The 24,921-nt window shown below is 44.9% G+C and overlaps 8 protein-coding genes across 8 annotated transcripts; 4 read left to right on the forward strand and 4 right to left on the reverse strand.

Moving 5' to 3' along the window:
* Window positions 1-1,152: 1,152 nt before the first annotated feature.
* TGAM01_v208169 (hypothetical protein) lies at window positions 1,153-2,928 on the reverse strand (the record flags this gene model as incomplete). Its single annotated transcript, XM_018809459.1, has 6 exons — window positions 1,153-1,259; window positions 1,323-1,621; window positions 1,708-1,961; window positions 2,031-2,127; window positions 2,194-2,729; window positions 2,785-2,928. 6 exons carry the CDS (start codon window positions 2,926-2,928, stop codon window positions 1,153-1,155), a joined length of 1,437 nt encoding a protein of 478 aa, XP_018657343.1.
* Window positions 2,929-3,604: 676 nt separating this feature from the next.
* On the reverse strand, window positions 3,605-6,244 carry TGAM01_v208170 (hypothetical protein; the record flags this gene model as incomplete). Its single annotated transcript, XM_018809460.1, has 3 exons — window positions 3,605-3,998; window positions 4,052-4,851; window positions 5,789-6,244. The coding sequence occupies 3 exons, from the start codon at window positions 6,242-6,244 to the stop codon at window positions 3,605-3,607; spliced, it is 1,650 nt and encodes a 549-aa protein (XP_018657344.1).
* Window positions 6,245-7,612: 1,368 nt separating this feature from the next.
* Window positions 7,613-8,097, forward strand: TGAM01_v208171 (hypothetical protein; the record flags this gene model as incomplete). Its single annotated transcript, XM_024550271.1, has 3 exons — window positions 7,613-7,631; window positions 7,692-7,778; window positions 7,844-8,097. 3 exons carry the CDS (start codon window positions 7,613-7,615, stop codon window positions 8,095-8,097), a joined length of 360 nt encoding a protein of 119 aa, XP_024404978.1.
* An 803-nt stretch (window positions 8,098-8,900) lies between these two features.
* TGAM01_v208172 (hypothetical protein) lies at window positions 8,901-10,373 on the forward strand (the record flags this gene model as incomplete). The annotated part of the gene is made up of 1 exon (XM_018809461.2): window positions 8,901-10,373. The coding sequence occupies one exon, from the start codon at window positions 8,901-8,903 to the stop codon at window positions 10,371-10,373; it is 1,473 nt and encodes a 490-aa protein (XP_018657345.2).
* A 324-nt stretch (window positions 10,374-10,697) lies between these two features.
* Window positions 10,698-13,674, reverse strand: TGAM01_v208173 (hypothetical protein; the record flags this gene model as incomplete). The annotated part of the gene is made up of 7 exons (XM_024550272.1): window positions 10,698-11,216; window positions 11,285-11,571; window positions 11,635-12,080; window positions 12,185-12,245; window positions 12,295-13,125; window positions 13,192-13,299; window positions 13,371-13,674. 7 exons carry the CDS (start codon window positions 13,672-13,674, stop codon window positions 10,698-10,700), a joined length of 2,556 nt encoding a protein of 851 aa, XP_024404979.1.
* A 1,050-nt stretch (window positions 13,675-14,724) lies between these two features.
* TGAM01_v208174 (hypothetical protein) lies at window positions 14,725-15,093 on the reverse strand (the record flags this gene model as incomplete). The annotated part of the gene is made up of 3 exons (XM_018809463.1): window positions 14,725-14,865; window positions 14,929-14,937; window positions 14,998-15,093. The coding sequence occupies 3 exons, from the start codon at window positions 15,091-15,093 to the stop codon at window positions 14,725-14,727; spliced, it is 246 nt and encodes an 81-aa protein (XP_018657347.1).
* A 1,428-nt stretch (window positions 15,094-16,521) lies between these two features.
* Window positions 16,522-18,400, forward strand: TGAM01_v208175 (aorsin precursor; the record flags this gene model as incomplete). The annotated part of the gene is made up of 2 exons (XM_018809464.1): window positions 16,522-17,366; window positions 17,440-18,400. The coding sequence occupies 2 exons, from the start codon at window positions 16,522-16,524 to the stop codon at window positions 18,398-18,400; spliced, it is 1,806 nt and encodes a 601-aa protein (XP_018657348.1).
* A 3,030-nt stretch (window positions 18,401-21,430) lies between these two features.
* Window positions 21,431-23,026, forward strand: TGAM01_v208176 (ATP-dependent Zn protease; the record flags this gene model as incomplete). The annotated part of the gene is made up of 1 exon (XM_018809465.2): window positions 21,431-23,026. One exon carries the CDS (start codon window positions 21,431-21,433, stop codon window positions 23,024-23,026), a length of 1,596 nt encoding a protein of 531 aa, XP_018657349.1.
* Window positions 23,027-24,921: the final 1,895 nt, after the last annotated feature.

Genomic DNA, 24,921 nt, shown 5'->3' on the forward strand with positions numbered 1-24,921 from the left:
ATGGTTTGGAAGATATCATTTCTTCAATGAACAACTTTGCAACTGCATTTGAAGCAATTGCGGGCATGCGAGGTGAGTTAAATTATTTACCAAGGGCCTTCCACAGATATTATAATATATAACTTTGCACTTATTACTAACAATACTGCTGTATTATACTAGACGAAATCGAGATTGCCTTTCGTATTGCTTTTCCATATAGTTCAGCTATTCCAAGGTAATACCAGATAGTTTAAAGAGCTTTAATAACTCAAAGATAGCAAAAAGTATTTAAAAAGAATAAAGAATAATGTATACAAGGACACCTTATCAAGCCCGCAGATTTCTATAATCAGCCCGCAAAGTAAAGAGACTTTTCATCTCTTACTTGAGGTAGTCATTAGTTTTCTACTAAGTCCCTGAAGTATCTTTAAGTATGCTAGAGTAAAAGAGCGCTGTAATACAGCACTAGTAGTAGTTATAGTCACCAACCTAGTTAATAGTGGTTTTATTATAAGGATAGCGCAGGAGTAATTTAGCATTGATAACAGGTCCCTATACATAATAAATGTGTTATAAATTATATATAATCATGCTCCGATGAAAAGCGGCACTGTGCGCCAGATCCATTTGAATCGCGAACGGTATACCTGCCAGTGGCCAATTAGCTCTCAAAATCTACGGTCTCCAGGCAGACGGGTTGATATCCTTTATGAAAGGGAAGCAGGTACAATACCAGATAATTATTAACTTAACTAAAGCATTAATCCTTTAATATAATTATCCCTAACGCTGACTTCTTAGACCTCTATAGTAAGGTAAGAAATTCTCACCCTGTATGTTTTGCCTATATGTATACAGTCCAGACTTCGCCAACAGATTAGCGAAACAAGTCTCGCGGAGTATGAAAGCCACCCAGGACAGTGTTTAACTGCCCTAAGGACTATAACCCCAAAGCATCATTAAGTCCCAAAACACAAGGCAAGGCTGTTCACTTGATTGCCAATCTGAGCATGAATATCCGCCCCTTTCGAATAGCTCTCCGCTCAGAGTGCGGGTCAAACCAGTGTTCCCGACAGAGCTTGTTATAGGTGCATTAGCTTCTTTGTTGTCACATCTTGTCTTCGAGCCTTATCGTGGTATGACTTCTGATGCTGCTCAATCGCTAGACTGTCACTGATTGCCAGCATCTTCATCCAAGATCGAATAACCGAGATAAAATCCCTGAGGTGGTAACATCACCAGAGGGCTGTCAGACTCTAACGCCGCCAGATATTTCACTGCGGGAGTATTTTCAATTAGTTATGGTATACTTTGCTAAGGTAGCGAAACAGAATACTGACCTGCGGCACGCCATCTCTTACTCATGCACGTCAAGATTTCGATGATTAACTCAGCGTTTGCCTTGAAGGCGAAATTTCGGCTTCTCTGATATAAATTCAGTTGTATCGCAGCTGTTTGATACAAGGCATATGGGATGAAAAGCGACATCATTGTTAGAGTGTTTTCATCACCGGCGCTTTTGAGCAGATGCTGTGAAAGTCCTGTCATCTGCGTAGAAATCTTTTCTAAGTTGTGGTTATCGCCCTCACTGTTGTGATTAATAGGAGCAGTAGGAGCGCTATATAATGCGTAGAGCGAACTGGATATGGTCAGCGAATGGTTTATTTTTTAGAAAAAAGGGCAGAAAAGAAAGAAAACATGTAAGAGCAATGCCGAGATTGTTACCTTATACAAATTCCCAGAGCACCGCAGTAGGAGCTAAATTCGAGTTCTTCCTCAATTAAGATTGGCAAAAAAGCTTTCAATGTACTTTCAAGCTGAAAACTTTCGCGAGAGCGAAATTCAAGGTCGGCAACCGGATGATAAATGTGCTGAACAACGCGACCCATCAGATGCGCTACCTGACACTCTCTCGCAAATGGTCCTACAGAAAACGGGGCTGGCGTAGAAACAGTCGGCCTGGCGGCTTCTGAAGTGACCTATATGCGACTATTGGTGAGACTCTGATTTAAACATGCCGGCCTTTCTTTCCACAATTATACACTCACTATGCACGGCAATTGCTCAGGGTCGGAAGGCAAATGAGTATCTGGTGTGGCATCTTCGGAAGCAAGTATCGCATCTCCTCCACAAAGAGCAATGAATCTGATATGAATGGTTCGAGTTATTTCCAAGGCGTTGAGATGCTGATAACACTGTTTCCAAACGTACCTGTCAAGATTATGTATGGCCCACCATGTCCGCCTTCTTTCCTCTGCATCAGGATTTGCAACGGCTGCTTCTTGAGCATGCCAGAAATCCCGGCTCAGGCCAGCATGACGAGCCAGCCTTGCGCAGCTACCAATGGAAACAGAAGCTGCCGGATAAATGCCATGGCCCACCTCGTATAAGACAAGAAGCAGTCTAGACTGAATGGCATCCAAGGTAAGAAAGCCGGTTGCTTCAAGTAAACCAATACTGCTCTTAGCAATAAGATAGGATGGCGATACAGCATCTGTTCCTCCTACAGCCTGTTGTGAAGGACTTGTGTGAACGAGCTTCATGCACAAACATAGTGTCGTAAAGTCTATGGTTGATGGATTGAACAATTTTGGAAAGTTCTGATTGAACCTCGACTCTGAAATGATAGGTAGCCGGTAGTGAATGGAACTAAAGTAGGCATTCGAGGTTCGGCGCATCTCATCTGGCGTGCCTAGGAAGCTGCGAACTTCTCTCTGCAGCGCTATTCCAAATGTGGCGCTGAGCATCTGCTAGTTGTCAGCGGGTTTCGAATCTACAAACGTCAAACAGAGCAGGACATACTGATGTTCTAGCGCTATCAAGGCCTTGTTCTTCTGGAATAATGCTGTAGGCCGAGCCCTGCTCCGGAATTTCGTCATACGCACAAAGCCGGCCCATGCTATTGATGCCATTAGCTTGTGGCCCTATGGAGCTGGATGGGATCATTGGCGTATCTTACCGCAGGCAGGTAGAGCACGCTGGTAAAGTGCGGTCACATTTTCTTTTACTACTTCTACATGGTTTGCATGCATTTCTAGGAGATGCCATGGAGTCAGTCCGTGTTACTTTTGCTTCTTTTTCTTGTTTGGTGTTATACTATAATGTTAAACATGACACAATGCTTTTAGCGTCAAAGAAACTTACTTGTTACAGAGGTCGCTGCAAAAAGGCTTATCTCACCGCCTTTAAGCCAGCCTCTTTTAGGAAAAGCAGCAGCAGCTGGATAAGAGTACAAGCAAAACACATATGAAGACTACCTACACAGTATTAACAATGATAACGCTTACCATCACCAGGCAAATCTTGTTAGAAAATTGGCCTCGTTCTAAATGGCTGATACTAATTAATGTAACCACTACTCGTTTTTGTGGTAGGATTCAACATAGTGTAGCGTGATGCTCAATTCCAGATAATATAACAACCAAGCTTCCATACTTGGTTCTAATGAACTCATTAGCCTGAAAGATGCAGTATATAGTCTATTATTGTTAAAACACCTATTTAACTGTTTATGAACCACACTCCTAATTCCATGATACATGTAGATTCATAACAAGTCTCGCATAGAGGCAATTGATCCTATATACAGTAGAACTGTTCTAAAGTACTATGACAAGGTGAGCTAAAAACAGCGGACAATGTCTTCAGCATTGTATCCATGGAGCCATTGCAAGTTTCCCAATTCACCTGTCCACTTGAAGCGGCCCCAGATAAGTAACTCTTTGAGCCATTGAATGACGGCAGTGTCGGGTGTCCTCAATCGTCCGTTCAGGTCAGTGAAATCTTTGACGAGGCGCAGCCGTTCACTCCGGTGGCGTTCCCAGGCGGCTAGCAGGCGCATGTAGTCTGATTTAAAATCCGGGCGAGCCAAAGTATGCGAGAGTGTCTCAGCATCTTCAAGACCCATCGCAGCACCCTGTCCGCCCTGAGGTGTAAAGGCATGAGCGGAGTCGCCGATTAAAATCACCCGTCGCTTGACACTCGTCCAGCGCTCTAGAGGCGGCACTTCGAAAAAGCTACAATCATGTCAGAAATGCAAGTTGCAATGCGCTACGGTTACAATACTCACGGCAGCAGGCTCAGACCTTCTTTGTCATAATCCTTGGTGATGTCGCAAATAAACTGGGGCCACTCGTTACCAAATCTCTGTTGAAGGATTTCTTGGACTTTCATCTTGTCATTGGCGAGCTCATTCCATTCTTCCCTCGACCGGGCAGGATAGGGCATAGTCGAGAAAAAGTCAACCATATCCCCCTCGTAACTGGATGGCATGATGGCAACGAAACCTCTGCTGCCGAATACAAAGTTTGGCAGTGGCACTTTGGCCGCTGACTTGTGAAGAGATTCGCGTTTGACGCCCATACCAATGATGCCCATGAACCCACTATAGCTTGTTTTAGTGTCCATGATGACATCCCGAACCCTTGAATGCACGCCATCAGCTCCTATGACAAAAGATGCCCTTGCGGCAGTTCCATCAGCGAACTCCAACTCGACAAACTCTTCCTCTTCGTGTAGTTGAACCAGCTTCTTGCCAAAAACAACTGGAATTCCTTGTACTTTTAATTCGTCCAATAGCGCTTTTTGGACAATAGCTCGGTGTATCCTGAGGCTGGAAAAATTATAGTGTTTTGGACTTCCCTGCAGTAATGTTCCAAGGGCCTGGGATCTGGCGTTACTCATATGAATGCTTTCGTATTTGTAGCCCTGGGGGCGGACCGTGTCGTAGACTCCAACATGCTGGAGAACACGCAGCGCGTTAGGTGCCAGAGTGATGTTAACTCCTCGCACGTCGTACTTGGGCTGAAGCTCATAGACAGTAGAAGAAATCCCGTGATGTTTCTTGAGGCTGAGGGCCAGTGCAGGTCCCTATGTATGGCTGTCAGTTGTGTCTAACAACGAATACAACATTCGTCGTTATCCTACCGCAATTCCCCCTCCAACGATTGCCAAATACGGTAATTCCGACATGACTTGAAGTTGGGGAATGAGATTTGTAAGTCTGGTAGTAGATACAATGTTCTAAAGTAACGGGATATTGATACGGAGTCGGATGAGCGTAGAATTTGTTGAACTAAAGCTAAATTTAGCAAAACATGTAGCTTAAGTACACACATCCAGTATTAAACCCCGTGTGTTTCCGGGGAGTGGAGGCTAGCCCCATAGGATTGATCGTGGCGATCATCATGGTCCCCAGATCCCCGTTGTTATCCGTCCGAGACAAGCCCGCTTGCGATGGAGTTGACCGAAGCTCGGCACGAGGCGGGATGGGGAACCAACTGAGAGTAACACGTCATGGACTGTTGTAGATCGGTGAAGAGAACCGCATGGTATCTCTAATACTGCTATTTTGGCTGATATCCTTATGACTGTTGGTATAGCTACTTCCTCGCTGTTGGATACACTATGTGTTTACTGACCTTGTGGCAGCCGAAGAGATCCCTCACATCGAATATCAAGCACCAGACCAGTTGAGCTCATGTCCCAGGGTTGCGAAAAATGTCCCAAATATTTAGCTGCGAACCAAACATCTCCACAGTTGATATCGTAAGGCATCTTTCGATAGGATAGCAAGATATCAAGTGCCTAATTGCTGTGAGAGATGAACTTGTAAGCTGGAGCTCAACACACCACTCAAGAGCAGAAGGAGACACCACATCGCGAATTATGCAAAGAAACATATCGAGATACTTTATTCCCCTTCATTTAACTAGTTTATAATCGGACTGTGTGACTACTCATATACGACTAGACTGGATTACCTGTCTTTTGACTAATAGATTCTGAACAAATCGATAAGATTCACCCTCAAGTCAGATTGCGTAGAATTGAGCAGCTGCGTTTCAATATGTTGAGCCAATATCGCCTCCCTAAGCCACTTTCCGAAGGCCACTTTCCGAAGAATAGCTCTCTTGCAGTCCTGAGCTCCTTGCAGGCCTTCTAAGCCCAACGTAAGGCTGAGATCCCAGCAAACGTTAGAATCAATATCACTGGTAGCCTTGGGGCGACTTACCGCAAGAAGGCCTAGTAAAACGCCTTGTGCCCCTTTCTTGCCCCCAATGCCGAGCCCACAAACCCAAGGCCGTCCAACAAGTACTGCCTTGACATCAAGGGTTAAGGGTGTCACAATATCAGATCCGGTTCGGATTTCACAGTCAAAAGGAACGACCAAGTTATCTCTCACGGCATCAACGATTTCGGGTAGTACATCTAGGCTTCTGACGGCACCATCTACCTGTCGCACTTCAAGATTGCTGACCATGATGCTCTAGATACCAGATTAAAGCGCCATCACCGCATTATCCACGTCTTGTATCTCCTTTAGAACAATTGGCCCATCCCGGTGGCTACACAAAAATGCAATGTCTTCCCAAGTGTGCCTACCACCTTGGCTAGAGAAGAGGTCACCATTCCACGCACGGGCTGCAGCCACCACATCGCCCTCAATCTCGTTCCCGGTAGTCTGTCTGTTTATCTGTTGGAAGATGGGACCTGAAAACCCATTATGTGTTCCCATACCTCCTTGGGCCAGTAAAGCTGGAACCAGCGATGGCCTGATCCATTCGCATTTGCCTCTGCTACAATGCTGCTAGTCGCGAATGCCTAGTGAAGCTGCGACCTCCGCACTGCCGAGCTCTTTATCATCGTGATCAATTGCCTGTACGCCAATCGGAGCCATAATAACTGGACTTTTATACAAGAGACCAAATAATTTGACACTCAAGTCGCGAAGAGTAGTTTGGCAAAACATTCGCGGAATGATCTGTTGACTGGTCCGTCGAAATTGACTGAGAATACACGGAGGCGGATGAACACCATCCCGTCTTCGTAAATACATGTTTGTCGTTCTTTGTAGTTCATCGTTGAGTTTGCAAATTAACAACCACTTTACGATGTTCTGACATCTAGCAACCTAAGTATGGCTTGCAATTTTCTATGCTCACATTGTGGGGACTTAGATATCCAAGAAAACCTCCTTTTCGAGACCCGGTTTCGAATCTATGAAAATCACAACTAGTTTTGCTTCAGTGCCGAAAGTCTCTACGCAGTGTCGACCAAACTTTTCGTTGCCTGAGTGGGAACGAACCGCGGGAGCCGGTGCTCTATCTAATTTCGGCCATCTAGTGACCCCAATACCCCAATTATCTGGCTATTCCGGGCAAGAGACGGGAGTGATGCTAAAGTTGGGAATAGTCTGCTCATTAGGTACAAAGATATGTGTCTAATTTGTTAGCTATTCGCCCTTTCTTTCTCTTTTTCACGGCAACTCATTCCTCATAGCTGAGAATAGTGATGGTAAGCCAATGCATCATATAATGAGGCCTTGGCAAGTAAATGGAGTCGTTCGAGATGATCAGAAATTCATCCCCGCGATGAACAATTATAACTTTAATACAAGGCAAAAAATTCCAGTTGTAGCACGAGTAGATTATCACAATGATTATTTGAACGGCCGTGAATAGCCGGGCTCCCAGGTATAAATCCCGGCGTTTACCATACAGTGGGGGCTGTATGGTGAAGTCGTCATCTCCAGCTTCATATTTAGAGAGGAAAATCTTACAGAACAATATCCGTTTTCGCCCATTGCTTTCCTTACAATATTCGTATCCCACCCACAGCCAACTGCATCATGCCAGTCTATCGTGTTGGTATGTCTCCTTTCAAGTGAGACTGATGCTTGTCCCTTGCTAATTCCACCCCATAAGTAGTACTCTTTCGGTTAAAGAAAGATGCTCCAGCAGCCCAAGTTGAACAATTTATCACCGAATCCAAGGAAGGAGGAAGGAAGATTCCAGGTAAAGCCATGAATTGAAATAGCCTAGATGCCGGTTGGATCTATCTAATCTTTTGGCCTCTACAGGTGTTCTGTCGCTAGAAGTAGGCCCAGCTCTCGATATGCAGAGGACTCAAGGGTACGATATGGGTATTTTTCTCCAATTGGAGACCCAAGAGCATCTTAAATCGTTCGCTAAAGACCCACATCATCTCAGGTTAGCAAAGGTTATTCTAGATATGCGGAATGAATACTTACGTATAGAAGACTCCATGACATGCGCGAACAAATATGCGAGGATAGCCTTGCGTTCAACCTGGCTTTCTAATATGTTCCATTGACGTGGGACCAGACGTACCACCAGCAATTCCAACCCATATCTCCGGAATGGGTTGGCTGCTTGGCTGAAGGACTCTATGTAGGATCATGTAGTATCATTCAATAGAAACGAAGCTTCTGATGGGTTTATAATTTTGTTTTAATGTCTTAGTTCACGGACCAGTACTTCCGTAACGCAAACCAACAAGCCCAGCTTCCCGGCTCGAGACTAACACAGTAACTTTGACAACCCGCTGAACGACAATTGTCAAAGTAGCTGGTAAAAGTAGACCTAGAAACGAGGCAGCTCGAGGAGCAAGTATGATCGGAAAGCATCAATGTAATTCATCACATATATCGGACTTCAAGAGACGTAGCATAATACTTGACGATAACGTGACAAACAAAATTGCCTGTCTACATCAAGGATCAGAATAGTTAAAAGGGCAAATGAACCTAACATTCGATGCAGCGGCATTTATTTTCTCCCCACCACACCAGGGAAACCTTGCCGAAGGGCCATTAAACAACTCAAAGTTGACAAGGCCAGTGAGCCAAAACGTTGGAACACCGGTTATGGTGGGTTAAGACCGGATGAGGTGGAGTCACTTTACTTTGCAATGAAAGCGCCTATAAACCCGGCATCATCCTCCCACAATGTCAAGCCTAAGCTTCTCCTGCAGTGCCTCTGTTGAACATTCGCTCTGCAATTTTTCATTTTTTCACTAGACAAATGGCTGCTGTTCGCATAAAGCAGGGTGTCGTTCAAGGGTCTGCACTAGATGGCATCTATTCATTCTTGGGTCTCCCGTATAGCGAACCGCCCATGGGCGACCGCCGCTGGCGACCCGCTTCCTCTCCACCAGCTTGGGATGGTGTCTGGGATGCAACTCGCTTCGGAAAGGCGGCAATTCAAATTGTTGATACTGGGGTAGAACTTGGCGCAGAGTCTAGTGAAGACTGTCTGTATCTGAACATCTGGACTGCGACTGTGGATCCGTCAGCGCAGCAACCTGTCATGGTCTGGATTCACGGCGGTGGTTTCCTAAATGGATCTTCCTCGATGGACGTTTATTCCGGTCGAAACCTCGCTCGTCACGGAGTGGTTGTCGTATCCATCAACTATCGTCTCGGCGCTTTTGGGTTTCTGCGTCACCCAGAGGCCGGTGGCAATTTTGCCGTCTCAGATTGGGTTGCCGCTTTGAGATGGGTATCAGGGAATATTGAGGTGTTTGGCGGACATTCCCAGAATGTCACTATATTTGGCCAGTCCGCTGGCGCAGTCGCAGTCCGGACTTTGCTATGTACCCCAGCTGCTCGTGGACTTTTTCACCGTGCAATCATCCAAAGTGCTGGCTTTGAGGATTACGCTGCTACACCATCGCCAAATGCAGAGCGTGTCAACGACGCGAGCGAGGAACTCCTGAATCTCTTGGGAAGCCAAGATCTAGAGGTACTCCGTCGTGTTCCCACAGAGCAGATTCGGGCCGCCTCATTTACGGTATGCGGGACTCGACCGCCTCCTGGATACCTTCATTCTCCGGCAAATTTAGCATGGTACCCGGTGCCCGATGACGAGGTTGTAACGAGAGAATTCTCCGGCTGGGATGAACATGTCCCAGTTCTGTTTGGCTGCACGCAGCATGAAGCCCGAGCTTTTTGGCGTCCAACGGGTCTTCACACGAGTCCTGGTCAAGAACCGTCAGAAATATATACCGTTGACACTTTGGCCAATATGGCCAAGATCTTAGCACGCGGTGGCGACCATGAGATGACGAAATATTTTACCAATGCCAAGTTCAGTCCGTATCAAGCGCTCACAGAATTATGCACTGCAGCTATTTGGACGGAGCCGGCAATGGCTACTTACCACAGGTTTTCTGCCTTAAAGCGTACGACTTACTGCTTCATATTTTCGCGTATTTCCCCTGCTACCCGTCGTTCCGGCATGCTTGCCTACCATGGTGCCGAAATACCTTATATTTTCGGTAACGTGTCACACAATGGAGTTTTGCAGCCATGGTTCGCAAACAAGGCATCGGCCGTCGATGTTGGTCTATCCGCTACGGACAGAGACTTTGATGCGATTGACGTGCAGATTGCGGACGATGTCCAGAATGCCTGGGTGACCTTTGCTCAAAGTGGAATACCTCAGTTCTCAGATGGCTCTCCATGGCCTAAATGCGATACGAGGAACATGCAGTTGACAGTTATTGGGGATAAAATGGAAGCAAAATACTGGGATATGAACAGGGTGGTCAGCATTCTCAGCTCTTTGCGAGGTCAAACACTGGATTGATTGCGCATAGTGAAAGAACCAGCGCGGTACATGGGTTCAAGATCCAGTCTTCCAAAACATCCACCGCCGCAGTAAACATCATCTCAAAAGTATTTACAACTTGCAAATTGTTTGGCATGGCATGGCACTTTTATTCCGCAGCTCATTCATATCACGAGAGCTTTCCAAAGCCACTGCTTCTAACACGATACATTGAAGAGTATCTCCGAGAGTTAGATGGAGAACTAGGGAAAGAGACTATTCACACATACTTAAGCATGTCCGGCTAATAGATTATCTGCATAGGTTTTGCCTGATTTCTGCCAACACTTCCTTAAAACGCCCTTAGGCAACGTCCCAAAAGTACCTTTCGTCTCCAGGATCAATGCCAAAAAAGTATGACATGAAAGGCTTTCCAAGCTCAGCTTCAGAAGTGAATGGCAACGCAAACCACTCATCCTGGGAATAGTCACCTGCCGCTGGGAGGTAACTGGGTATAGAGGTCTCGCTGAGCATTTCTTGTCCTGATTCTGGAGTATACATTAGAAAATTCGGCCCTATATCGGCTCCATGGTCTGGTATATCTGTTTGAACACTAAGTTGTGCAACCTCAATTTCATTTGGCGGCGCGAGGTTTGGAAGAAATGCATCTGCATCATTGAAGGTAAATGACGCCTCCACAGGCGGGGGATGAACCCGGATGAACCGTTCCCGGAGGCCCCTTGTGTTTTCTTTCAATAATACGGCATATCGAAAGCCGAGATGCACATCATCGACGGCGCTCAGGCATAGCGCTTCAACTGTACGATCTAACAGACCTAACAACCGGTCCAACTCGTTACCGCGTACACCCAGCGCTAAAGCCTAGAAAATTGAATAATCAGCTTGAGTGACCGAACCCCATCCACCATGGTTGGAAGAGTATAACAAACGTTTATCAAATACATCGAGGCAGAAGCGACCCTAATGAATATGCGGACAGGCAGGTATTTTAACTTGCCATCTCGAGACAGTTCGATCACCATCTCCAGGACTGTACTGCTTGCATCGATGACTTCACGAACAAAGTCGCAATCCTGGCTATCCTTAACCTGTGAACGACTCACTCGCCCGTCATCTTTCCACATTCTTCCCGCAACGGCTTGCAATGCCAGGGAGTTAATGTAGACACGAACAAAATGGTAATCAACCAGTATAAGCTGCCAGCAAGTGGCCTTGGCTGCTACACATAAGCCATTGGACTACGGCATAAAGAATAATTTTAAAAAGGACGTTTACTTACTTGCATGCCTCTTGAACTTGTCCAACCACTGGGAAAGGAGTGGGCTAAAATGCCCCAGAAAGGCTGCATACCGGCCGCTTCGTAAGAGCTCCTGCGTCACTTTCTTCGAGGGAAAGAGAAAGTCGGACGATGTCCTTATTAGCCGGCTGAGTTCTGTCCATGAAGTCATGCACTCGTGCCATTCATGGTCCAACTTGGATTCGGGGTTTTGGAATGAGCGCAACACACTATCGTGAAACGGCGTTCTTGGTAAGGCACAACCAATTCGTGAAGCAAGCTGGTTTATATATACGAATAAAAGTTTACCCACTCGGTGGCGCCGGAGATGAAGAAAATTTGTGAATGACAGTTCAGATGCTGACTCAAGCGCACCTGCTAGGGCATCATCTTGATCAGAAAAGATGTCTAATTCGTGACTTAGAGATAAAGCATTTCCAAGGAGCATCCTAAATAGTGAGTGAGCCCTTGCGTTGCACACAATGCGAAAAATACGGAATGTATATTATTTCAGAATCGTGGAATGAGATGCGAGAGAGGGGATTCTGCTAACCAAGACATGCGATCTGATCTATGCGCGGCTTCCTCGACCTCCCGAAGCCATTTGTTTGGCACTTGATGCCGTCAGTTGAAGCGACAAGATACAAGCGGGACATTCCGCACCTTTGCTGCGGCATGCCGTCTGCTCGTCATCAGAGAGAACCATCTCTGGCTGCCAATATTCGGTCTCGATAGGAAGATGGACACAGCGTGGGTGCCATTCCGCAGCCAACAAAAGGCTCTCAATTGTACCGAGGTGAGCCATCTGGTCCTTAATCGCTCGCCGCTGGTTCCAAACCAAGCGTTGAAACAATGTTTGGCAGTGTTCCCATAAGCGGTCATGGATGTAAAAGCCCCGTGTGACGGCCCCATGTACATCCAATATATGATACCGTGCCGAAAGCGCAATTATGGCACAGCAAAGAACAGGTTCTCGGGAGATGAGATCACCGTGCTTCATGTGATTGCTATAGAAACAGTGAAGGATTGGGGATAGACTATTCATGTTCTGAAAAAACAAATCAATGTACGTGACTGCTTCTTGTGCAGTGATTAGACCAGTTCTCACAAAATGCCATGAGCTCCAGAGGTGTAACGTATCCGGGGATGAGGATGAGAGTGGGTGGCGAAAAGAAAGCCAGGGCTCCGATATGGTGACATGTTCGGCGGAACTGAAATCGTGGTCCGCCAATTGTACATCTATACCCATTCTCTCTGTCGGATCCGGTGTTTTTGAACTGCTGTTATTCGACCGGATATGTGTTTCGGGCCTCAAGTCGTGTTCATCCGCAGCACCAATGGGTGGGAGGCCGCTTTGCTGAGGAAAGCATCCTGTTGCGGGTTGCTGGTCTTCTCTCTCTTGGCCCGGCGATTGGACGTCCGCCGCGTTGAATACTGCTCTACTCGTGATTCTTCTTGGACTCTGACGCCGGCGTTTGCGTGATCTATTCGACACTTCTATTCCGTTAACTTGACAATGGCATGGTAAACTTGCAAAAGCAATCGCAAAATAGTCTATACCAGTATTTTCTTCACGAGCCTGTGCATGAATGAAGTCTTCAGCTGACCTATGCCTTGGTCTTTGCCTTGATCTTTGCCCTGTCACCTCAACCGGATGGGCAGGCATAGCTGTTGCAAGTCAATGTCAAAACATTAATAAAAGATCCTATTCCCTTGAATGGGTAACTAGCTTGCAATACCTTCGATAACATTTACAGTCCTTTGCATATCCCCGCCATCTTGAGGGTTGGTCTGAGAATTTCTTTCTGCACTAAACGTGCAATGGCGTAGTTCTCTCTTACACCTTGTGCAAGATGCTTGCAAAAGCCCCTGACCATTGCATTCCATGATACATTTTACCTTTCGACGGCGGCAGTTAATGCAAGCTTGATAAGCTCTCTTGAAGTAATGATGGGCAGTATTGGAGGCAGGCATGCCTCCTGTGGGGCTTGGAGCCGACATTGTAAACCGCTTTAGGTTCGTGTTTTGAACGCAGTTCAACATCTGGAGAAGTCGTGGACGGTCTGGAGGATGCGAAGAACCATTCTTTCGCCTATCGATCACGTGCACATTCAATGACTTTCAACAAAAAGTTGGGGTAGAACTACTTGTTAGTTCCACTTTTGATACCCATCTTCAAAGGGGGGATTTAATCGTGATGTTATTCGTAACATTAACAGTAAGATCTCCTAATTTGAGATTATAAAAGTGTCAGCAAGCCCACTTTTACTCCTGCTCAACAGGAGTCTCCTGTGGTTGGATTTATTTGGAATTACCCCAGTTATACTCTCAAACTAGGCCTGCCTTTTGCCCTCCTAGACCCACTTGCCGCTTCCAACCGTTTGAAGAAGGTCAGTCCAGTCATATCCTCCTTGAATATCCTTTTTTATCCGCTATTTAGCGCTATTGATGACTTCAGGTCTCCGGGTATGGCAGCACTGACTTACACGACTGACCTTGTGTACGTGTCCGATCTATGTGGCCAGCCTTAACGTGTCATATTTTGTAAATTTGGCGTTGTTGCGCGACAGCAAAGCCTGGTCAAGGCGCCACCCCACGGGGAGATCGCAATGCCCGATAACGAGGCGGTCGATGCAGTCCAGAGTGAGTCCTGAATCGTCTGCTTCGCCCCGTGAGTACTAACTAACAAGGGACTAGATTTTCCATCTTCTCTCTATCCTTTACTAGTTATGTAGGTAATGATACTTACATAGTGATTCGCCATTTCACTCTACACATGCACGGCAATAAGCTACCACCATGACCACAGCGCTTCCGGGCTTGCCAGGGAGCCGAGCAGCTGAAATGAGACCTAGTTCACATTTGAAAGACGTATATAATTCTTCATGATGACTTCAAAAAGCTTCTTACTACATAACTACAACTTCAGCTATATTCCAGCTCAGTTTTTCCACACCTACGAGAATGAGTGAAAGTAAGATCGTGCCAGATCCTCCCAAGTATGACCGATGGTACAATGTTAGACACTGAATCCCCAGGCCATGGGATTGAAGCAGTGAGAGGAAGATTCTCTGCGTCAAACCCTCTATATGTTTAATCAGCACGCTTTGTAGAGATGACCGCTGTCGAGTTAACAGGAGCCCCTTCTTCACCAGCAGCAGTGCAAATTGCGAGGCATGCAGCATACGCTGGGAGGGCTTCAGCCAAAGGTGCGCATTCAGCTAGACACGCAAGCTAGAAAACCAATTCGTTAGGTTTGTACTATATGATATATCATTTTGTGAGAAAAACTCATACCGCGGCTCCCTATCACTCAAAAAGTTAGCATGAGCTATGAGCTCTGTAGTGTGATACAACAAGAATTACCGGAATACCAGCTGCGCGTTGGTCAAGCTTTGAAGGAATAGAGGCAGCAGAAGCAATGCCTGCAGCGAAAATGATGGAACAGTATAGAAACTTCATATTGAGTGACAATAGTCTGACAAGTTCAAATAGTGTAGAAGTAAATGTAAATGGGTACGCGTTTGCCTGAAACTTGACTGAACTGCACAATAAAGAAGGGCAAACGTGAATATATATATATATTTCTTGTACATACCTCTGCAGCAAGCTATTGTCTTCTACTTCGCTATTGTTCCAATATTGTACAAAAAGATACAAATGAGTGGATAATAGAATGATGGATGTATCTCGTGAGACTTGCCTAATCCTACAGGAGCCCAAGCTGTTCGAAATATACTATAAAGGCAGTTTCATTACAATTTACATAATATTTCCATGATTGTTGGTCATATTCTCGTATAGAATAAAGTAAACTATTATTGTAAATCCTAATGGAATGCTTCAATTCCTTACCGAATCGCTTGAATGAATCCTAAAGGAATAGAATAAAGCGCATGTTTATAGCTAGGTGAGAACTTAACAAAAGTTCAGATTGAAAAAATTACCATTTCACTATTGGTAAGATTATAATAATTATGCCTAGGACTTATGATCGGCAGAGCTAGGTCCTTTATAAAGTCGAATTAGATATCGAGGCTTAGTGCCTACGCAGAGGCTGAGGATTTATGATCGGCAAGAGCTTGTTCCTGTGAGTAGTTGGGGCTCAGCACACGGCAATAAGGATTCATGATCTGCAGAACTAGCTCCTCCAACAAGTCAGCTCAATGTTTGGGGGCTTATAATTTATTCGTTACTTTTCTCTAGTGTATGTATGGAAGAGTGGGACCAATTCCTTCTACATATTCCCGAAGCTATGTCCCAAAATCTTAGTGAAGACTAAACCGTTGGAATGTCTAATGTTTGAAGTGGCACCCGATGACATACTATGGAGCATGCCTTTGTTGGAACAAAGCGCATATAATTTTTACCATTAATATATGATGTGCATCACCTTTTTCCAGATAAGGCATATATGAGTTTCACGGTATAGTAAGCAACTGATCCTTATTGTAACCAGACGTTAACATGCATTGTCATAATATTGAGAAAATGCATATGGATACCTCGTAAATTAAATGTATATAAGTATTATTTTAGTACAAGAATAAAAAACTACTACATGCAGAATAATATACCATTTTTCATGTCTAGTGCTTGCTTAAAAAGATCTGATACTATATTTGCAAATTGCCTTGCCGTATATGAACATAACATACACAATTGCCAGAAAAATAGCGACACAAGCTTCACATTGTGACACTTTTCTGTTTGTAGCTGGAACGAACAGCTCTCAAAATGGTTTGCCTGTTTCAGACTCTCATATTTTCCTTAGCCTATATCCTGGTATGTTGTAATGCAGATACGTCGCGTCCCAGAAATGGTTTCTCGGCAGGTAGAAACCTGAACAAATTATCGGAGCCTGAGTTCCCGGTTCAGATTCAAATTGCCATGTCTCAAGATAATGTGGATCTAGCAATAGCTTCTCTGTTGAAGATCTCAGATCCAACATCAAAAGAATATGGACAGCATTGGTCTGCACAAAAGGTTGCTACAGCTTTTGCTCCTTCAAAACAGAGCCTAAAAACTGTCATGGACTGGCTAAGCAATGAGGGTATTCTGCCTGCTCGGCTGTCGCCATCGCACGCCAGAGGACACTTTTTGATCCGGTCCACTTTGGGCGAAGCCGAACGGATCTTCAATGTTACTTGTTCCTACAACAGCCGTCAGACGGATATGATAAAATGCACAGATTACACCATTCCGAAATCTTTGTCTCATCTAGTCGACTACATCACAATAAGCAGTCTAAACGCGTCTCGGCCAGTTCGAACAACCAACAATGAGAAACGAAGAGCCGCCCTTGGGACCAATTCAAGAAACCGGATGCAAGACAAGATTGAGTTGTCCAATAATGCATCAGTAAATTGCAGCTTATACACTGCTCCTTCGTGCCTGAGAGAATTTTACAATATTCCCCCAAGCACAAATATTTCTGTCAACACGTCTAATACTTTCGGAATCTACGAGATCGCTTGGATGACCTGGCTTCCTGAAGATCTTGATAAGTTTTTCGGCCTGTTTCAGCCAGATTTGGTTGGCCAGCGCCCTGTCGTTGATCCTATCGACGGTGGATATCTGCAGACAAATTACAATTCTACCCCATTCAACCTAGAAGCCGATTTGGACTTCCAATATGCGCTAGCTTTAACGAGTCCCATGCCAGTATTGGATGTTCAAGTTGGTGATGAGTTTGTCTCAGGAGACGTCAATAACATGTTGGCGGCTTTCGATAAGTTAGTGTCCCCATCATACATTGCAGGCGAGTGGCCGTCAAGGAGAAAGAGAAATGCACTAACACACTTTCAGATACTATTGCGGATCGCTAAACTCGTCCTTGGATCCCCAGTACCCTGATACGAAGCCAGGAGGTTACAACCACACTGATTGCGGCAATGTCACGCCACCAAAAGTGTTGTCAATCTCATATACGAACCCTGAAGACAGCTTCCCCGCAGCCTATTTGGAACGGCAGTGCATCGAATTCCTCAAACTGGGGCTGATGGGCGTCACCGTTGTCGTGAGCAGTGGTGATTACGGAACAGCAAGTGGCTATTCACCTGGAACCTGTATTGACAGAAAAACGGGCGTCTCTAACGCCACGACTGGTGACTTCAGCCCCCAATGGCCTGCAAGCTGCCCTTGGATCACTTCAGTAGGCGGAACTCAGCGTGTCACTCTGTCTGCAAGCGCAAATGATTCCATCACCGGAACTACAGACATGAAAAGAAACTCACGACTGGCGACTGCAGAGACTGCTTTCAGTGCCGTTCTACCAGGAGTGCATTCCACATCGGGTGGAGGTTTCAGTAACGTATTTCCAGCACCATCTTATCAACAGAAGGCAATTTCCACGTACTTCGATCAGCGCCACGAGGGTGCACACCTAACTTCCCTTCAAAAGAATGGCTTCTTCAATGCCACAAGAATTGGTCGGGGATTCCCAGACGTCTCTACCCTCGCATCCACATATCTAGTCTATATCGAAGGCGTGCTCGAGACAGTTTACGGAACCTCAGCTTCGGCTCCCGTTTTTGCCTCTATCATAGCCCTCATCAACAACGAGAGACTGAACGCGGGTAAGCCTACAGTGGGTTTCGTGAATCCAGTTTTGTATGCTCACCCTGAGGCGCTGAACGATATTACAACGGGCGCGAATCTGGGGTGTGGCGCCGATCCTGCTTTTAGGGCTACTGAAGGTTGGGACGCTGTGACAGGTCTTGGTAGTCCGGACTTTGCGAGATTAAAGAACGTTTTTATGAATATCTAATAAGTTTGAGGATCAGAGTTGATGAAACGGGTGTCATTAATGTTAGTTTCCATGACAGACTACTACCAAAGCGCCTCGGCATTTTAGCAGTGGCAGTAGTGAGTCTTTAGAGCTAGATACGTCTTGAGCAGCGAAAGATGTCCGAATATGTACATTGCTTTACCGATTTTTAAGTCGATTGACGTTCTTCCATCTCATGTGAGCCATTAAGTACAACTATAAAAGGAATATTGATGGGAGATTCATTAATATCTAGGTAGAGTTACAAAAGTAGTAATAATAGTCATGACCTAGCATTTTGATTTCAGAAGACGCAAATTGAACTCGCGATGTGCTTTAATGCACGACACTATAGTTCTCACTGTTTCCACTCAGCTTAGCTCACCATAATACAATATCACGAATAATCTATCTCATCATGTACCATCACTAGATACCAATAATGAGCTAATGTTGGCGCATAATAGCATCGCAAACTTTAGGTGCGGCACTCCTCTGCAAACTGGCTACAATATAGAGGGAGCTAGCTACATGTAGTGACCACGATGCCCTGTATCAACTCGATTTAGTCTAACCATCGATACGACACGAAAAAACGAGTGTTGCGGCAACAACAGGGCTAGCGGAATAATGCTTCTAGCTTTCACATAATCGTGTTTTAACTGCCTGGAATTTCCGTGAACTTTTGCATATTCTCAAGTCAATTATTGACGCTATCTATGCTCAGCGCACTATTCCCTCCAAACAGTCTATCTCGTTTGTTGGTCTATTTACTCCGTCATCAACACCACTAAGGACAGGGAATGGAAATCGAGTCAGGAGGGTTGCAGCCAGTGGAAGGACTGTCAAAATAGCATTTCCCTAAAGGCACCAAGTTAGCCAATTTTGATAATTCCACAGTGAGACGTAATTCTACCATCTCCATTGCAATAGCAGTAGTTTCCAATGCCACTATCTGGGTCGGCTCTGTTTTTTATGTGTTGATTAGAATCATAAGCGAAAAAGAGTAAGAGCAGCCACGAACTGGTTTTCACAAGTTCCCTGATTCGCCGTGACTACGGTGAAGAGAAAAGCCAAGGACGCAAAGGCGAAAGCTCTCATTTTGTCCAGATATTCGAAGAAGAACAAGTTTGTTGTAAAGTAAAGAGTAAAATTATTTCGAAGTTACTAATGGAGAATACAAGAGGTATTTAGTTAACGTATAACGCTGAAAGATTGGGGATACGGCGTGTGAAAAGTCTTCTTTAAATAACCGCGATAATGAATGAGCATGTTAACAGTTGTTTTTAAGGCCTAGTGCAATTGAAACTAAGGATATACTTTACTATTTTCAGTTCAATATATCCATTTTATTTTCAATATTTTCTAATATTCTTTTTGTAATACATTTGCACAATACAATAGAGGTCGTTATACTCTAGTACCATGAAAGTAATAGCCATATGCTGAAGTGGGCTGTACACCCACCTAACACTTGCGCGCCCTATAAATAAACTAGCGGGCATGCAAAGCCGAAAATGACCAAGATCAAAAGGTAACGTAATTAAATCCTACAAATCCGCAGATCGCAATCCTCTCCCTTCAAAATTGAATCGCCTTCCATCATACTTGAATCCTTCCCTTCAAACTTCAGTTCATCTTCCTTCAAAGTTCTTCCTTCGGGCTTGAGTCGCCTTCCTTCATGTCGATACGAAAGAAATAGTATGATCCTATATTGGGATATCCAGCGAACTATTGCAATGATCAGCGTCTTGAGTAAGAAAAGCATATGGCTGACAGTGAATCTCTTACTTGCAGCTGACAGAAGAAAATTACAAAATGTTATACCCAAGAAGGCAACTGCATGTATTTGAGTACTCTTTATCTTTATGTAGAGTGGGTTATGAATATTTTCCTAGAGCAGTAGGACCCGTGTTCTTGTAATTGCGTTTGTTTGTTTTGTGCTTGTAGTATATAAATGGATAAGTATACCTATATAGCCCACCGTATGATACATAAACTGAACGCCAAATCTTTCAATAACTTACTCACCAAGCCTCTCTTTCCCAATTACTCGAGAGATCGTTTGACCATCCAAAATGCTTTTTGTCAAAAAAATTTGGCTTTTCATGCTGGTAGTTGCTCCAAGTAATGGAGCACCCTCCAGTAATCCCGCCAACGATTTAGTCAAACGACAGACATCTTCAGGAGTGAGTGGAAAGTTTACCTGTTATCATGTCTTCCTATCTATGGTGTAGGCTAAAAGTTGTCGATATTGTGCTAATGACGTTGTTTTTCTTCGTTTCATTTCAGTTTTGCGACCCTAATGCGAATACTTGCAGATTGTCAAATGGAAAGGTTTATGGCTGCAACAATGGATACAACGTAAGTCTAATGCTAAGCATATCACCCGTACTGTCTGAAATTCTCATAAATGATATGTCTAGTGTAAAGTTAATGATGGTGTTTGTTATTACCTTGATGGCGTTGTCCTTTGCGGCGAATAAAGAGATCGTTATATAGTATGTAGGTGTATGACAATGTCGGAAGTTTGGTGAAAGTAGTAGCTGCAGATCAATAAAGGAAGAAAAGAAAAAAATCATTTGTCGTAACTCAGGTCTTCTGTGATTCTAAAGGTTAAGGAGATGGGAGTGCTGCTAGTGGTTCAACAGGACATTGGTAGTGTAATAGGTATGTATCTGTAACTACGCTCTTGGAATAGGACTAGATGCCCAGAATCGCACCGCCCATCTTCAACGCATTGGGTGACATGACAGCGTCTTGTTCAAAATACTTTTAACCAATAATACTTCAATAGCTAAAGGTTAGGATAACTAGGCAGCAGCTGCGGGGTAGACAGATCTTTGACCAATAAAGAGCATAAAACACTGCCCAACCAAGAACGGAAAACGCCGCATGCCTCTATCTTACAACGGGTATAAGAACCCGTACATCCAGCACACAATATGGAAGGTCATTCACAATTCTTAACCTACTACTTCGCTATAAAAAAAACAAAGGGAGTCTTTTCTATTTGACTGTTCCGACATAATGGCGGACGAATCCACAAATCACCGAGAATCCCTGGCGGCTTGGAATGCCCATAATTCCGTGGGTCGTATCGATACTGAATCTACCACTCATGAGTTTCTTCGTCGAGCATATCCAGAATACCACATTACACGCACCGTTCCGTCTAAGTGCGACTTATTGGGATACGCCCGAGCTGGGCATGCCACGTCCATCCGCCAGTTTGAAGAAGACCTTGACGCGACTCGTGTCTATCGTTTGCCTTCATCGAGGATGGACGAAACATCCGGAAAACTTGAAGACGTTGTGAATTTTGCCCGTTGGAAATACGAGTGGCAAGGCAAAGATTTCATCGTATATCAGTTGGCCTACGTTAACCAGTTTCACCAAAATATCCACTTCCTCTTTGTCCTAGCTTCCAACTTGCCTCAGTTTGTGCATCATGGCCACCATGAGTTCACTGATGCGCTACTGCTTGCTTCAGGCTCATGGACAACTGAGCTCCATGAAGAAATCTGGGTATACGATAACTCAGAGTGGATTAAGAGCAAGGGGCTTTGGAAGAGCGTTCAAGGCTCTTCGTGGGACGATGTGATTCTCAATCCAGCGATGAAAGACAAGCTTGTTCAAGACATTGAAGGATTCTTCAACAGCCGAGATATGTATGGAAAACTAAAAATTCCTTGGAAGCGTGGCTTGATCTTTCACGGCGTGCCTGGAAACGGCAAGACAATATCCATTAAAGCGATAATCAACGCACTTGCTAAGCGCCCGCATCCTGTCCAATCTCTCTATGTGAAATCACTGGACGCCTGCTCCGGGCCGAAATGGTCAATTAAGCAGATATTTCGGAAGGCCCGCCGAATGGCTCCGTGCCTCCTTATTTTCGAAGATCTTGACAGCCTTGTTGGTGACAGTACCCGCAGTTATTTTCTCAACGAGGTCGATGGCCTTGAGTCTAATGACGGCATTCTCATGATCGGCTCTACAAATCATATTGAACAACTAGATCCAGCTGTGACAAAGCGACCTAGCCGGTTTGACCGCAAGTATCATTTCAAGCTTCCAAATGAAGATGAGCGCATCGCGTATTGTCGTTATTGGCGCCAAAAGTTCAGCGAATCTGATACCGTGGATTTTCCGGACGAAATGTGCACTGTTATTGCACAATTGACAGAAGAATACAGTTTCGCATATCTCAAAGAACTCTTCATCACTTCGCTTCTTCTACTTGCCAGGGGTGGCGTCGAAGAAGTCAGTGAGATTAAAGACGCTGCGAGCAGCTACTTTGTCAAGGATACAATTTCCCAGTCGAGTTCTGTGGTGCCTGCAAAGACTACAACAAATGATGTTAATACGAATGAGAATGTCACAGAGTCCAAGTCTTCTGAGGAAGATACCAAACAGTCTACGAAGCGGACCGTACCAGAGGTCGACATTCCGGTATCACTTCAGGACAATATTTTGTTATGTATTATTATATTGCAGGCCAAATCGCTTTTGGAAGAAATGGATCATGGATCTAGTAGCGCCGTTCAGAAAGTGAGTGGTGCATCTAGACCGCCTCGTATTCGTCTTCCATGGACTTCGCTGCTTGATGAAGAAGACGAAGATTAGTCAAATAGCATATAGCAATACATTCTTAACTTCAAATACAATGAGTAAATAAACATGAGGTACAGTTTTTGTTTTATGTACGCGACAACTCTAGCAGTAACTCCTGTTGATCATTCAGCTGGCTTAATTTAAAATATCTTTCGCAGTTTTAGCTAATAACATTAGCAGATATAGTGCGATAAGAGTCACGTATGCATTGTAATAACTTGCCTCCAGCAAGCGGTATGCTTCAAATCAGTGAAGAAGATGAGCTTAGCAAGAGGTGGCATTAGCCTCCATCCGCGACTCAGCTTCCACTTTGTTTCAAATGATGCACGCATCAATGACGATGACAACTGTCTGGTGACTCTCGGCAGGACGGTGGATTTGGGAAAGGATTTGAGAAAGCGGCTGCCAGATGAGCTTCTCGAACCACTCCTTGAGAGCCTATGGCAATCCTGGGACTGAGGTCAACATTTTCCCGAACGAATGGCAACAACCGGGGCTTCTTCGAAACAAGCTGGTCAGCAATTGTCGTGAAGGATAAGGCCGCATCAGCTGGGTCACGCTCTCCTCTCTTAAAGAAGAAACAGAACCCTTGTTCCTTGAAACCTGAGGCTATTGTGCACGAAATAGTTGACTTCCCAGTACCTGCCATGCCATTGAGCTAGAAGATGCAGCCACTTTCAGCATCATCAATCCACAATTCTATCAGGGTTCACAAGTCGATGCGGGGGTCAACATGTCATTGCGCATTGTATTCTTCGGCCTGGGATTTGAATGCGGCGTCTTTGGCCATTGGTATCACTAGCTCGTCCTTTGCAGCTTTATTGACCTCCTCCAGCAGCCGTCTGAACGCCGTATCCCTCCTTTCGCCATATAAGCGACATTTGAACGTCGAGAATTCCAGGCAATGAGTACGCCTTGTCTTCTTGCGTGTTGTCTCTCGATGTACCATTCAAGCAACTCACTCTGGAACACTAAAGCCACATAACGGGCCGCCCAAAAAGCTTCGACGGGAACTCCCATTCATTATGGATATGTTGTTCCAGCGAGCGCTTGTTTCTTTGGTGCGCGCACTGTTCAGAAACGAAGTCAATCAAAGCTGGAGCATCAAATTCCTGAAGGGTCCATCCACGCGTGAACTATCTATTCTTCCAAAACCTCGATTCCTAGGCCTGGGTACAGAACTTGTTGTTCGTGACATCTGCGAGATAGACGTAGCATTTAGCAGCTTTCACGATGCCGGTGAAACATGCATTTAATGGCCTCTTGAAGCTCAGTGCTATTAACAATATACGCCTCACCCGATACATGCATCTAGCCCACATGCTGTGCTAAGAGACATTTCAGCGTAGTGCCATTCGGATAGTCCCTAAGAATACAGCAGCAAAACTTTGAGTCAACGCGGTCTCGCCAAGTAGATGATATCACGGGTGTCACATATCCCTCATATAATTTATCTTAAATCCGCTTGATTGAGAGCTCAAATGAGTTGTCAAAAGTGTGGAAGGGAACGGACCGTGAGCGTCACATTCAGATTGTGTTTATAAAGAAGGACGAAAGAATGAAGCCGTACCAATTGAGCTGCAATTGAGCTGCAAAATATCGGCTTCACTATTCCCGGAAGCTCAAAATATACACAGAAACAAAATTTGAGAAAGGAAATCCAAGGTCGGGAGGTTAAAACAGGCAAAAAGTGGACAAACGGGGAATTGAACCCCGGACCTCTCCCAAGCGGGTCCCTCTCAAGTATTTCTGAGACGGAGAAAGATGCTAAGGGAAAATCATACCACTAGACCATTCGCCCAATTGTTGTGATGCTTGAAAACTCTGAAGCTGAATTGCTTCATGATCGCAGGCTGATCGAGACAGATTTGTTAGTTGGCGTAGAAGTTTCTCTTATACGGCTGCAA

Source organism: Trichoderma gamsii (genome assembly GCF_001481775.2).
Source record: "Trichoderma gamsii strain T6085 chromosome Unknown Scaffold_33.2, whole genome shotgun sequence".
Taxonomy (NCBI): Eukaryota; Fungi; Ascomycota; class Sordariomycetes; order Hypocreales; family Hypocreaceae; genus Trichoderma; species Trichoderma gamsii.